The sequence below is a fragment of the Bufo gargarizans genome, chromosome 2 (assembly GCF_014858855.1).
Source record: "Bufo gargarizans isolate SCDJY-AF-19 chromosome 2, ASM1485885v1, whole genome shotgun sequence".
Lineage (NCBI taxonomy): Eukaryota > Metazoa > Chordata > Amphibia > Anura > Bufonidae > Bufo > Bufo gargarizans.
Window position 1 is genome coordinate 28293482 of NC_058081.1, and position 13296 is coordinate 28306777.

A 13296-nucleotide genomic window follows, 5' to 3' on the forward strand; every position below is an offset into this window, starting at 1 on the left:
GATCCATGTGAGGTACAGGGCTGGTTATAGCTTTGTTAGAAAAAGATTGTCATGTCCATATGATGTCTGATTTTCATTTTTTACATTAATCATGGGATAACTCCTTTAAGAGCAACTGTCCATTTCACCAATGGAAGAAGTGTTGGGCATACACCTAAAAGCATTTCATTGTATACAATGCATTGTGCTAGAGAAGCATTGCCGTGGAGCAGAAGCCATCTGATTATGAGTTACCAGGGTGTCACCCTGCATGGCACTAACAAGTTGATGGAGAGTGGTTAACCCTCAGGAGTGCAGAGATACTGCTGAGCCTGCTAACTGGGTGTTATTGCTAGAGAGCCTTACCCTAACTTGTGAGAATTAGGTGCATGTTAATTAAGGGCAAGGAGATCCACAGGTCTGAGGAGGGGTCATGCAGCACATAATAAGGGTTAACAGGGAGAATACATACATAAGGGGTCATTTATGAACAAATATGCACCACTTTTTGGCTTATATTTGGTGCAGCTTTTGTCACAACAATGATTTGCTACCATTAATGTCCCAGATCGACAAACCCCTTTAAAAGGTTTCCTACTATAACATAATCCAGCAGCAAGTGTTCAATTTGCCTGTAGCACCCCTAAAGGGGAAATTATGTATTACACAAGTTCTGTTTATATCATTGTGCTAAAATGATTAATATTTCTATTTTTAGGAGGATTGTGGAAATGGAATAGAAGTATACATAACTCACATAAAGTAGACAAGAACAGGATGATGAATCCAAAGAACATTGTTATTTCATATCCAAACCTAGGAAAATAAGAAGCGATTTAGAACACGAACTAGAAATGGAAATGGCAAAGCAAATGTATTATAGTAGAGCTTTGTGAATCTTGTACTACTATGTACCTGTTGGTTATGACTCCTACCATGGAGCTGGCTATAATTTGTACCATTGCTTTAGATGCCAACAGAAGGCCACCTTGTACATTCTCTTGTTGCAGGACACGCGTTTCCATGTTGCAGCTGGAATTTTGGGAGGGCCCTTGGGTCTTATTATCAATCCCTTGATAAATTGATTGGTCACTTAAGATGGTAGCATTGTCATACAAAGAGTACATGGATGCTTTGGAAGCAGAAGATGAAGCCATCAGGTCCAGAGATGTGTTTCCATTCTTAAATTCTAGCTCATAGAGGAAGCTTGGAATGATGGGAACTAGACAGAAATGAGTAATGTATTAGAAATAGATATGTGAATAAACATTAAGTGGTCAATGCGAAGATGAACATCATAAAATCATTATGTAGAATGATCTGGCCTATGAGTCCCCCAACACTAGGTCTTCTCATTAATCAGGGGCAAATGAAAGTATACATGTTCTCCATACAGTAACAGTAGGTGCCAGCGGTGGCATAACTAGAAGCTCCGGCCACCCAATGTTCAAGACAACCCCTGTAGTTTAATATGATGTATGGACAGTAATGAACTTAAACGGGTTATACAGGAAATAATATTGATGACCTCTCCACCGGATAGATCAGCAATATCACATCAGCAGGGGTCCAAATCCCATACCCACGCTGGTCAGCTGTTTTAGGAAGCTGCAGCGCTCACCAGAGCTCTGGTGAGAGCAGTGGCCTCCCAGCTGATTACCAAACAGAGCGCCGTACATCATATAGTGGTTGTGCTTGATAATGTATCTCAGCCCCATTGACTTGGGGCTGAGCTGCAACTAGGCCATGTGACCGATGTACAGTGACATCACATGGCCTAGGTAGAGGCTGCGATCCGAACTGGGCTTCAGATCTGACTGGTACCTCAGAACCGAAGCCGAGTTTGGGTTCAAGTTTTAAAGTGATTTTCCACTTTAAAAATCAAATACCAAAGTTAATCAACTACTGTAAGCCTTGCAGGACTTTGTTAGTAACTGACTTCGCCTCATAGGAGGCCATACTTTTTAATGCTGTACAAAGACAGATTTCCGTACAGCATTAATCCAAAGTTTTGAGTGAAGCGATTTCTGATCTAGCATCCAAAGCTCACTTCGCTCATCACTATTTGTAATACAGTAAGTGTAAATAATGACAGACACTCTTCAGCAGATAACACCATTCTTCAAGTGCCAACTTGATTGCCAACAATTCCCTGTCACCAATGGAGTAATTACATTCTGCTGAGGAGAAGGCTTTGAGAAGAAGCCACAGGAATGCATATTGCCAGATATACTTTTCTGAGTAAGAACAGCTTCGGCTTCCACAAAGGATGTAGTCACTTCCTAAAAGAACTGCGTGGACACATCTGGACAATGAAAAATTGACACAGAGGAGAAGGCTTGTTTGAGGGACAGGAACTCTCATTTGGTCTCAGGAGTCTAGTCCTTGGCATTCAGTCCTTGCAGAGAAGTGCTGAAATAGGAGCAGTCAATTGGAAAAGTGAGGAGTTCGGTAATTGTCTGTAGTGACTGATGATGAAGCCCAGGAATTGCTAAATAGCACACAGGCCAGTAGGACAAGGCCAATTCAGTACATAAAAAAACTTTTCAGGATCTATTTCTCTGCCTTGGTTAGATATAATGTATCCCAAGAAAGGAGAGTTTCTTTCTTTTTCTTTTTTCTAACATGCATTTTTCAACCTTAGCATAAAGTCTGTTGTCTCTTAGGTGCTAGAGGACTGTGCATACATGTCTCTAATGTGAAATCAGACCCACTACCAAAAGTCATGAAAAACATCATAAAAAAATTCTTGGAAAACCGCAGGAGCATGGCTGAGATGAAATATTCGTAGTGGTCATCTTGGGTGTGGTCTTCCAATCCTCAGCCTCATAGATTCAGATGAAATTCTACGTTCCTCGGAGATCCAATTTTGCAAAAAAAATCTGTCTCTACAGAGCCTATCAAATAAAGAGTCCAGGAATTAGCCATAAGAGGGTATTTGTTTTTTACTGTAATTTTATTTAATCCACAGGACTCTTTACAGGGCTGAAGAAAAATGCCTTTTTTATTGACAAAGAAGAAACCAGTCCCTGCTGGTGAAGACTTTTGAATAAAGCCCCTTTCCAAGTTTTCTTTAACATACTCAGACATGGCTTGTGTTTCAGTTGATTGACTTTTTCTTTCATATATCCATGATTAACAATAATTTTTTATTTTCTTTTTTTCCATTTTTTTAGCTGTGCCTTGACAACATTTGACTTGCCAGAGAATGGACATCATTTTTATATTTAATGTTTTTTTAATATCTTTTTTTGAGGTGACAGAGGAAATGTCCATTTCTTGTCTGTAATGCATGAGGCGGCACATCTTTACGTATTTTGTCTATGGGTGGTGTGACATTGTGGTGCGAGCTAGGTATGAATGTCTACTGGGGGGCCTACAAGAGGGGTCGCTCCACATTTGTGGGGTTGCCCAGCCATTTGGTTTCCTGACAGTTAGGGGCCGTCTCTCCAGTTTTGGAGTGATGACCTTTTTCTTCACTTCCCTAGTAATGCCACATTATTTACACACCGTTACAATTTTAATGAGGAGACCCCCCTGTTTCTGGTTGATTTAAGAACCTAAGTATCCAGTATTATTTTCTATATACTCGTCTCTTTCCTATATTTAGTTTAATTTAATATATGCCAGCCCTCTGTAATTGTTCTACAAGCATGTTTGCCCTTTTTCAATAAGGTGTTAGTGCCATAGTAATAGCTAGGGCGCTTGTCAGTAATTACTAACTAAAACATTTTGCCCTTATGTTTTCCCTTTTCCAAGATGGTTGCCGCACAGTCCAGAGTGGCAGAGTGCATGTCAGAAATGCTTAGGCAGGAGGTAGACCCTGAAGCTTCTGTGAGACTGATGAAGCTCGGGCAGACTGAACTGATGCCAGACAGCAAGCGTGACAAGCAAGAGTGAACCCCAATGCAGAATCTGCCCCCAGGTCTAGAACAGGACTGGGCAAGTGAAGCCAGGGCAGTCTGAGTAGGAGAGCACTGGTAGATACAGACAGGACTTATAATGATATATTTTATGTGTGCAGAATTCCTACTTGAAGTAGACTTACTGGACTTTCTGTACAGATTCAGTGAGTGCCTTATTACCAGATGTCACAACTATGTGCATGGTCAGTATGCAGAATTCAGTCACTAAAGTCTGATGCAGGAATCTTCCTGATGAGATAAAGTCCAGGAAAGCCTGCCAGTAAGGGTCCATGCACACATCCGTGTGTGTTTTGCCGATCCACGGATCCGCGGATCCGCAAAACACAGACAGCGGCAATGTGCGTTCCGCATTTTGCGGACCGCACATTGTCGGCACTAAGAGAATATGCCTGTTTTTGTCCGCTATTGCGGACATGAATAGGACATGTTCTATTTTTTTTCAGGATCGGAATTGCGGACCCGGAAGTGCGAGTTCGCAATTCCGGATCGGGGCCGCATATCGTGCGGCCCCATAGAAATGTATAGGTCCCAAATGTATAGTTCCGTTCCGCAAAATGCGGAATGGAATTGCGGATGTGTGAATGGAGCCTAAACAGAATCTCACAGCAGGATAGAGACACAGGAAGTCTTAACTTTAGAGAGAATTTATCTTCACCCAGAGTAGTCTCTCCAACTGACCCTAGGCTTTGAAGTTTCCTGCTTTGAGAGGGCAGGCACCTACACAGTGTCCTTTGATTCCACACTAAAAGCATAAGTCCTTTCTGTGTCTATACAGACGCTCCTCCTTAATCGGACCTTGTCCAGATGCATAGGTTCAGGATCAGCAGATGCAGAAGATGGAAGCATGGGCCTCTGGAAGGTTTGCAAAACTCTCCTCTCAGGTGTAAATTTGAAGCATTCTCCAAAATGAATATCAATTCAGCCAGAGTAATCAGGTCATCCAGGGTTCATGGGACATCGTGGCTAGCCAGTTCATCTTTTGGAGTCTTGACAATCCCTCCCAAAAATCTGCCAACAGAGCCTTGTTGTTCCATGATAAATGAGAAACCAGGGTGTGGAACTTTATAGCATAGTGCCCGAGTGTGAGATTGGCAAAGGTGCAGAAGAGAAGAAGCTGTAGAGGAGGCAACCAGGAATTCTTGAACAGGAGGGATACCAGAAAGGCTATCTTGGACCAGTCAACAGGAAACTGGTGGGCCTGTAGGTCACATTGGATGTTACACCAGTTCAGGAAACCACGACTAAGCTTGGGGTCCCATTCATAGCATGGGGGAAGAGGGAGATGCAGGCAACTGTGACGGGCAGAGTTGATGGTGCAGACACTCTGGCTTGAAGTTGTGGTACACGAGCAGTAGTGGGCATGGCAGGCAGAAATAGTATGCAGTGAATGCAGCAGTGCTTCTGGCAACTGCACTGAGTGGTCAGCTCTCAATATACTTCAGGCAGGCCCATTTTGGATGAGCCAATGGGTTACATGGCCTGAGAAAACTGTTACAGAAGTTTGCGTGGGACCAATGAATTTGGCTTGGGGATACCAAGGGCATTATGCTAGCAGTCCCCTGGTATTTACTCTTTAACCCCTATGCAGGGATCTGTACTTCGCTGCAGGGGAACCACCAGGCTGCTACCTCCTGGAGTAGTCTCTGTGTGGTGAAGAGCTGACCCACAGGTGTCAGAGACACTGTCTCAGAGTGCAAAAGGGTCAGAGAAATATGTAGTTTGAGACAGGCTGAGGTCATGGCTAGCAGAGTATTTACAATACAGTAAAAGGTCCACATCACTGTTGGCAGTGAGGGGTCACTACGATAACAGGCACAGGTCAGCAGTGTGGGTAAATGGGCAGTGGTCAGCACATGGGCAGACAAAAGAACAGCATACCTTTTCAGGGAACCATATTGCTCAAGCAAGCTTTCCCACTTGGGAAGGTGCCTTAAGCACCCCAAGACTGCCAGCCATTTGCTGGTGAAGACTAAGGCATGTACTGGCCCTTTAAGAGCCACATGTCTTTCGGGGCGGAAGCAGGCTGCTGCTTGTGTGGAGTGACATAGTAGACCTGGTCAGGCTTGCCTGAAGGATGTGTGCAGGAAGGGTAAATTTAACTCTTGTTTGCAGCCACCACTGCAACAAAGAGATTGTTGCCATATTAGGGATATGGACATTTTAGAAGGGCTTCTCCAGCTTGGGTTTCACATCAATGAGTTAGAATGGAGAGCTGATAAGTACAAGTGGCTACCATTCTGGTTGACTCAAGCCATCCTTGTATTACATGGATAGTGATTCCTCTGAAAGGCCACCTTGAAATATAATGACTTTCCTTTGGAAAATCAGCTGAAACATTCCCTTGAGTTCATTTTTAAAATCCATACTGATCATTTCCCTTCAACCCCACTTCCCATGTACAGTTTTAAATGCAAGACTAGTCAGCCAAGCTATCATAGCTCCTGGATACCCACTGTGCAGGGAACTGCAGCATAGTACCATTTAAGTAAATGGGGCTGGATGCAGTTCTCTCCACAGCCGAGTGGCAAGGAGCGGTACGGTACAGGGAAAATAGCGTAGGGGTTATAGTACTGACCCAGAGCTGTGGTACCTTCAGGTTTAGAATCATGGAGGGTTCTAGAGGTCAGACTCCCACTGGTCATATTGTGATGGCATAGCCTAGCGATATACACATTATTATGACAACCAGCTAACACAATATGCGCATCCTCTGTGTAGTATTACACAACGATGGCCACACATTAGAACATTTATTGGGAGGAGAAATCTCTATGAAAACCAAGCAGGAGCACAAATTTACAGATATAATAAGAATAAATAGAGGTTGTTCAAAGGAAAATACAAGCAAAGGAAAAAACAAAACAGAGGTACAGGTTATCAAATCCTAAGTGAGAGGTACATACAGGGACAGGCAGTGCCGTAGGTAAATGGCATGACTGTCCAGATTGCAGGAAGCAGTCAAAGTTTAGTCGTTGATTTAACCACTTCCAGACCAGGCCATTTACCCCCTTCCTGACCAGGCCTAATTTTGCAAATCTGACATGTTTCACTTTATGTGGTAATAACTTTGGAACGCTTTTACTTATCCAAGCCATTTAGAGATTGTTTTCTCGTGACACATTGTACTTCATGTTAATGGTAATTTTTAAGAAAATTTCCAAAGTCAACTTTTTTAAGGACCAGTTCAGTTCTAAACCCCCCATTAATGACCCCATTGTAGAAACTACACCCCTAAAGTTACTCAAAACTTAGTTTACAAACTTTGTTAACCCTTTAGGTGTTCCACAAGAATTAAAGAAAAATGTAGACCAAATTTCTAAATTTCACTTTTTTGGCAGATTTTCCATTTTAATCCTTTTTTTTTTGTTTTAACATATCAAGGGTTAACAGCCAAACAAAATGTAATATTTATTACCCTGATTCTGCGATTTACATAAACACCCCCACATGTGGTCGTAAAGTGATGTAAGGGCACACAGCAGGGCGCAGAAGAAAAGGAGCGCCATGTGGTTTTTGGAAGGCAGATTTTGCTGAACTTGTTTTTAGATGCCATTTCCCATTTGAAGCCCCCCTGATGCACCCTTACAGTATAAACTCCCAAAAAGTGACCCCATTTTGGAAAATAGGGAATAAGGTGCCAGTTTTATTGGTAGTATTTTGGGGTACACATGATTTTTAATTGCTCTATATTACGTTTTTTGTGAGGCAAGGTAACCAAAAACGTCTGTTTTGACACTGTTATTATTTTTAATTTTTTACAACATTCATTTGACAGGGTAGATCATGTGTTATTTTTATAGAGTAGGTTGTTACAGATGTAATAATATCAAATATGTCTTCTTTCTTGGTTTGTTTCAGTTTTATATAATAAAACATTTTTGAAAAAAAAAATGTTTTTGTGTCTCCATTTTCTGAACGCCATATTTTTTTTATTTTCCTGCCGATCATCTTGTGTAGGGGCTCATTTTTTTCAGGAAGAGTTGACAATTTTATTGGTACCATTTTTGGGTACATTTGATTTTTTGATCATTCATTATTACACTTTTTGGGGCAAGGTGACCAAAAAATTGGTTGTTTTAGCACTGTTTTATTTATTTATTTTTACAGCGTTCATCTGAGGGGTTAGGTCATGGGACATTTTTATAGGGCAGATCGTTATGGATGTGGAACTACCTAATATGTATACTTTTTCTTATTTATTTAAGTTTTACACAATAATAGCATTTTTGAAACCAAAAAATTATGTTTTAGTGTCACCATAGTCTGAGAGCCATAGCTTTTTTATTTTTTGACCAATTACCTTAGGTAGAGTCTCATTTCTTGCGGGATGAGGTGACAGTTTGATTGGTGCTAATTTGTGGGGCATACGCCTTTTTGATCTCTTGGTGTTGCACTTTATGTGATGATAGGTGAAAAAAATAGCTCTTTTGGCACTGTTTTTATTAAAAGAAATTTACGGTGTTAACCTGAGCGGTTAGGTCATGTGATATTTTTATAGAGCAGGTTGTTACGGATGAGGCAATACCTAATATGTATACTTTTTTCTTTATTTCACTTTAACACAATAATAGCAGTTTTGAAGCAAAAAAACATATTTATTGTCTCCATTGTCTAAGAGCAGTGTTGTACCTACCATATAGGCAGACCACGCAGCTGCTATGGGGGGCCCACTGTGGAGGAGAGGCCCGTCCCCTTATTACTTTGTCTATCTTCCTAAAGCTAAAGGACCTTTGATAATGTCAAGGAAAGTAACTGCACAGTGTAAAGTGTAGTTCCCAGGTTAGAACAGTGCATCTGTCGGGACCTGTGATGACATCATCTTTAACATCATAGGTCCTGCAGGATCTAGCAAAGGAACTGCACCAAAAATTGTGTATTTCCCAGGTCTGAAAGGTACATTTGCCAGGAACTGTGATGACATCATCACAGGTCACTCAAACCCTAATAGTAAGTATTAGAAGTTCACAATCATCTCTGCATTGATCCATACAGACTGGAAGGGAGTGGTAAGAGGAGTTACACTTTTCTTTTAATTTGCCCCCACCCATGCCCTGTTTTTACTCATTCCTCACTCATATACAGACGTGGACAAAATTGTTGGTACCCTTTGGTCAATGAAAGAAAAAGTCACAATGGTCACAGAAATAACTTTAATCTGACAAAAGTAATAATAAATTAAAATTCTATAAATGTTAACCAATGAAAGTCAGACATTGTTTTTCAACCATGCTTCAACAGAATTATGTAAAAAAATAAACTCATGAAACAGGCATGGACAAAAATGATGGTACCCCTAACTTAATATTTTGTTGCGCAACCTTTTGAGGCAATCACTGCAATCAAACGCTTCCTGTAACTGTCAATGAGACATCTGCACCTCTCAGCAGGTATTTTGGCCCACTCCTCATGAGCAAACTGCTCCAGTTGTGTCCGGTTTGAAGGGTGCCTTTTCCAGACTGCATGTTTCAGCTCCTTCCAAAGATGCTCAATAGGATTGAGGTCAGGGCTCATAGAAGGCCACTTTAGAATAGTCAAATTTTTTCCTCTTAGCCATTCTTGGGTGTTTTTAGCGGTGTGTTTTGGGTCATTGTCCTGTTGCAAGACCCATGACCTGCGACTGAGACCAAGCTTTCTGACACTGGCTAGTACATTTCTCTCTAGAATTCCTTGATAGTCTTGAGATTTCATTGTACCCTGCACAGATTCAAGACACCCTGTGCCAGACGCAGCAAAGCAGCCCCAGAACATAACAGAGCCTCCTCCATGTTTCACAGTAGGGACAGTGTTCTTTTCTTGATATGCTTCATTTTTTCGTCTGTGAACATACAGCTGATGTGCCTTGGCAAAAACTTCGATTTTTGTCTCATCTGTCCACAGGACATTCTCCCAGAAGCTTTGTGGCTTGTCAACATGTAGTTTGGCATATTCCAGTCTTGCTTTTTTATGATTCGTTTTCAACAATGGTGTCCTCCTTGGTCGTCTCCCATGTAGTCCACTTTGGCTCAAACAACGACGGATGGTGCGATCTGACACTGATGTTCCTTGAGCATGAAGTTCACCTTGAATCTCTTTAGAAGTCTTTCTAGGCTCTTTTGTTACCATTCGGATTATCCGTCTCTTAGATTTGTCATCAATTTTCCTCCTGCGGCCACGTCCAGGGAGGTTGGCTACAGTCCCATGGATCTTAAACTTATGAATAATATGTGCAACTGTACTCACAGGAACATCTAGTTGCTTGGAGATGGTCTTATAGCCTTTACCTTTAACATGCTTGTCTATAATTTTCTTTCTGATCTCTTGAGACAGCTCTTTCCTTTGCTTCCTCTGGTCCATGTCGAGTGTGGTACACACCATATCACCAAACAACACAGTGATTACCTGGAGCCATATATATAGGCCCAATGGCTGATTACAAGGTTGTAGACACCTGTGATGCTAATTAGTGGACACACCTTGAATTAACATGTCCCTTTGGTCACATTATGTTCTGTGTTTTCTAGGGGTACCATCATTTTTGTCCATGCCTGTTTCATGAGTTTATTTTTTTACATAATTCTGTTGAAGCATGGTTGAAAAACAATGTCTGACTTTCATTGGTTAACATTTATAGAATTTTAATTTATTATTACTTTTGTCAGATTAAAGTTATTTCTGTGACCATTGTGACTTTTTCTTTCATTGACCAAAGGGTACCAACAATTTTGTCCACGTCTGTATAATACTTCAAACATTTACAGTGATCACTACCTCATGTACCTGACACACAGTGACAATAATGTATAACTGACCACATGTATCTATTATACCTATTATATTATACACATATACTAGCTGAAGGACCCGGCTTCGCTCGGGTATATTTAATTTATTTAATTTAATGTTTATGTGTGTCGTTAAAAGATATCAACACTATCCACTATAACATTGACATCACAGCACCCAGCCCACAAAACAGTGACCTCCACAGCTCCCCACCCCTTAACACTGCCCCCCACAATGCCCCGTCACTTAAAATTGGACCTCCACAGCAGCCCACACCCTTAACTTTGACCTTTTATAGCAGCCTTCCCCTTTAACAGTGACTTGCACAGCATACCACCCCCTTGACAGTGACCTCCACAGGGGTCCGCCCTCTTAACAGTGGCCTTTACTGGATTAGAGGCGTGTCCTTTTGAACAGCTCACTCTAAGACAGCAGCACTGTACTGTCTGAGTGTGAGTTGCAGGGAGAAAGTCACCCTCTCTCCCACCTCTGCAGCTGACAGAAGTTGATTTTTACCTTCTATTTTTCAATCTCCTTCGGCTGAGTGGAGGGGGCGTTGCCTAACAGATCAGGGTGTGGCTTAGCGGGACCTAGAAGTTGATTTTTAACTTCATTTTTTCAATCTTAGTCGGCTGAGGAGTGGGAGGGGGTGTGGCCTAACCAGATCAGGGGCGTGTCCTTTTAAACAGCTCACTCTAAGACAGCAGCACTGTGCTGTCTGAGTGTAAGCTGCAGGGAGAAAGTCACCCTCCCTCTCACCCATATAGCTAACAGAAGTTGATTTTTACCTTCATTTTTTTCAATCCCCGTCGGCTCAGGAGTGGGCATGGCCTAACCAGATAAGGGGGTGGCTTAGCGGGACCTGGGGGAAGGGTTTTAAGTCTTTTGAGGGTGGACACATTGTGGCAGGGGTCGTGTCTGGGCTCCTTCCTGCAAGAGTGACGCCCCTCTGGGCACCTTACTGGCTCATTTGCATACCAAATAAATTGGATTTTCAGAGGATAAAAACATCTATTGCTGGAACAAAGGCACATCTTGAAATAAGATACTATGTGCTATTAGGCCATGGCTTTACTTCAATAGCAATTATCCTTGTGACAGATGTCCTTTAAAGCTCTCCTACAGCAGTGAAGATAAATGGCTGGGTTGTTTGGAAATCTAAAAAAAAACTGTGTATGGGGAGGCTGGAGGACCTGCGAGCCCCTATATTGGCTGATAATGGTCATGTGACCAAGCTTCTATTGGCTAATGCATTTTTGGGGAATATCTCAGGAATAGTACGTCCTAGAGAGCTGACACCTGGTCTAAAACCTTCCCGGACACCTGATATACCTGTGTGCCAAATTTCGTGATTGTAAATGTGACGGTGCGGATTCCTTTAGCGTACGTCCACACACACATACACTCAGCTTTATATAATATATATATATATATACAGAGTGGATATAAAAAGTTAAAAAGTCTACATACCCCTGTTAAAATGTCAGGTTTCTGTGCTGTAAATTTTTTTTTACAAAGATAAATCATTTCAGAACTTTTTCCACCTGTAATGTGACCTATAAACGGTACCACTAAATTGAAAAACAAACTAAAATATTTTAGGTAGAGGCAAGAAAACAAAAAAACTTAAATAATGTGGTTGCATAAGTGTGCACACCCTCTTATAATTGGTGAGGTAGCTGTGTTCAGAATTAAGCAATCACATTCAAAATCATGTTAAATAGGAGTTCAGCTGCTCTAGTTGGTCATTCCTGAAATTTTCTTAATCGCATCCCACACAAAAAGCCATGGTCCACAGAGAGCTTCCAAAGCAACAGCACCCCTGTTAAAATGTCAGCTTTCTGCGCTGTAAAAAAATGAGACAAAGATAAATCCTTTCAGAACTTTTTCCACCTTTTTAATATGACCTATAAACTGTACAACTAAATTGAAAAACAAACTGAAATCTTTTAGGTAGAGGGAGGAAAAAATATAAAAATAAAATAATATGTGTGCACACGCTTAAACTAATACTTTGTTGAAGCTCCTTTTGATTTTATTACAGCACTCAGTATTTTTGGGTATGAATCTATCAGCATAGCACATTTTGACTAGGCAAGATTTGCCCACTCTTCTTTGCAAAACCACTCCAAATATGTCAGATTGTGAGGGCATCTTGTGTGCACAGCCCTCTTCAGATCACCCCACAGATTTTCAATCGGATTCAGGTCTGGGCTCTGGCTGGGCCATTCCAAAACTTTAATCTTCTTCTGGTGAAGCCATTCCTTTGATGATTTGGATGTATGCTTTAGGTTGTTGTCATGCTAAATGATGAAGTTCCTCTTCATGTTCAGCTTTCTAGCAGAAGCCTGAAGGTTTTGTGCCAAAATTGACTGGTAATTGGAACTGTTCATAATTCCCTCTAGCTTAACTGAGGCCCCAGTTCCATCTGAAGAAAAACAGTCCAAAAGCATGGTGCTACCACCACCATGCTTCACTGTGGGTATGGTGTTCTTTTGGTGATGTGCAGTGTTGTTTTTGCACTAAACATATCTTTTGGAATTATGGCCAAAAAGTTCCACCTTGGTTTCATCAGACCATAACACCTTTTCCCACATGCTTTTTGGAGACTTCAGATATGTTTTTGCAA

At 41.4% G+C, this 13296-nt stretch overlaps 1 protein-coding gene across 1 annotated transcript in view; it reads right to left on the bottom strand.

Moving 5' to 3' along the window:
* LOC122929260 (chromaffin granule amine transporter-like) overlaps positions 1-13296 on the bottom strand; it is a 297828-nt gene that overhangs the window by 198197 nt on the left and 86335 nt on the right. The window contains exons 3-4 of the mRNA XM_044282777.1: positions 895-1201; positions 737-795 (exon numbers count right to left, since the gene is read on the bottom strand). Coding sequence (XP_044138712.1) covers positions 737-795; positions 895-1201 — 366 coding nt within the window. The remainder of the gene's footprint in view (positions 1-736; positions 796-894; positions 1202-13296) is intronic.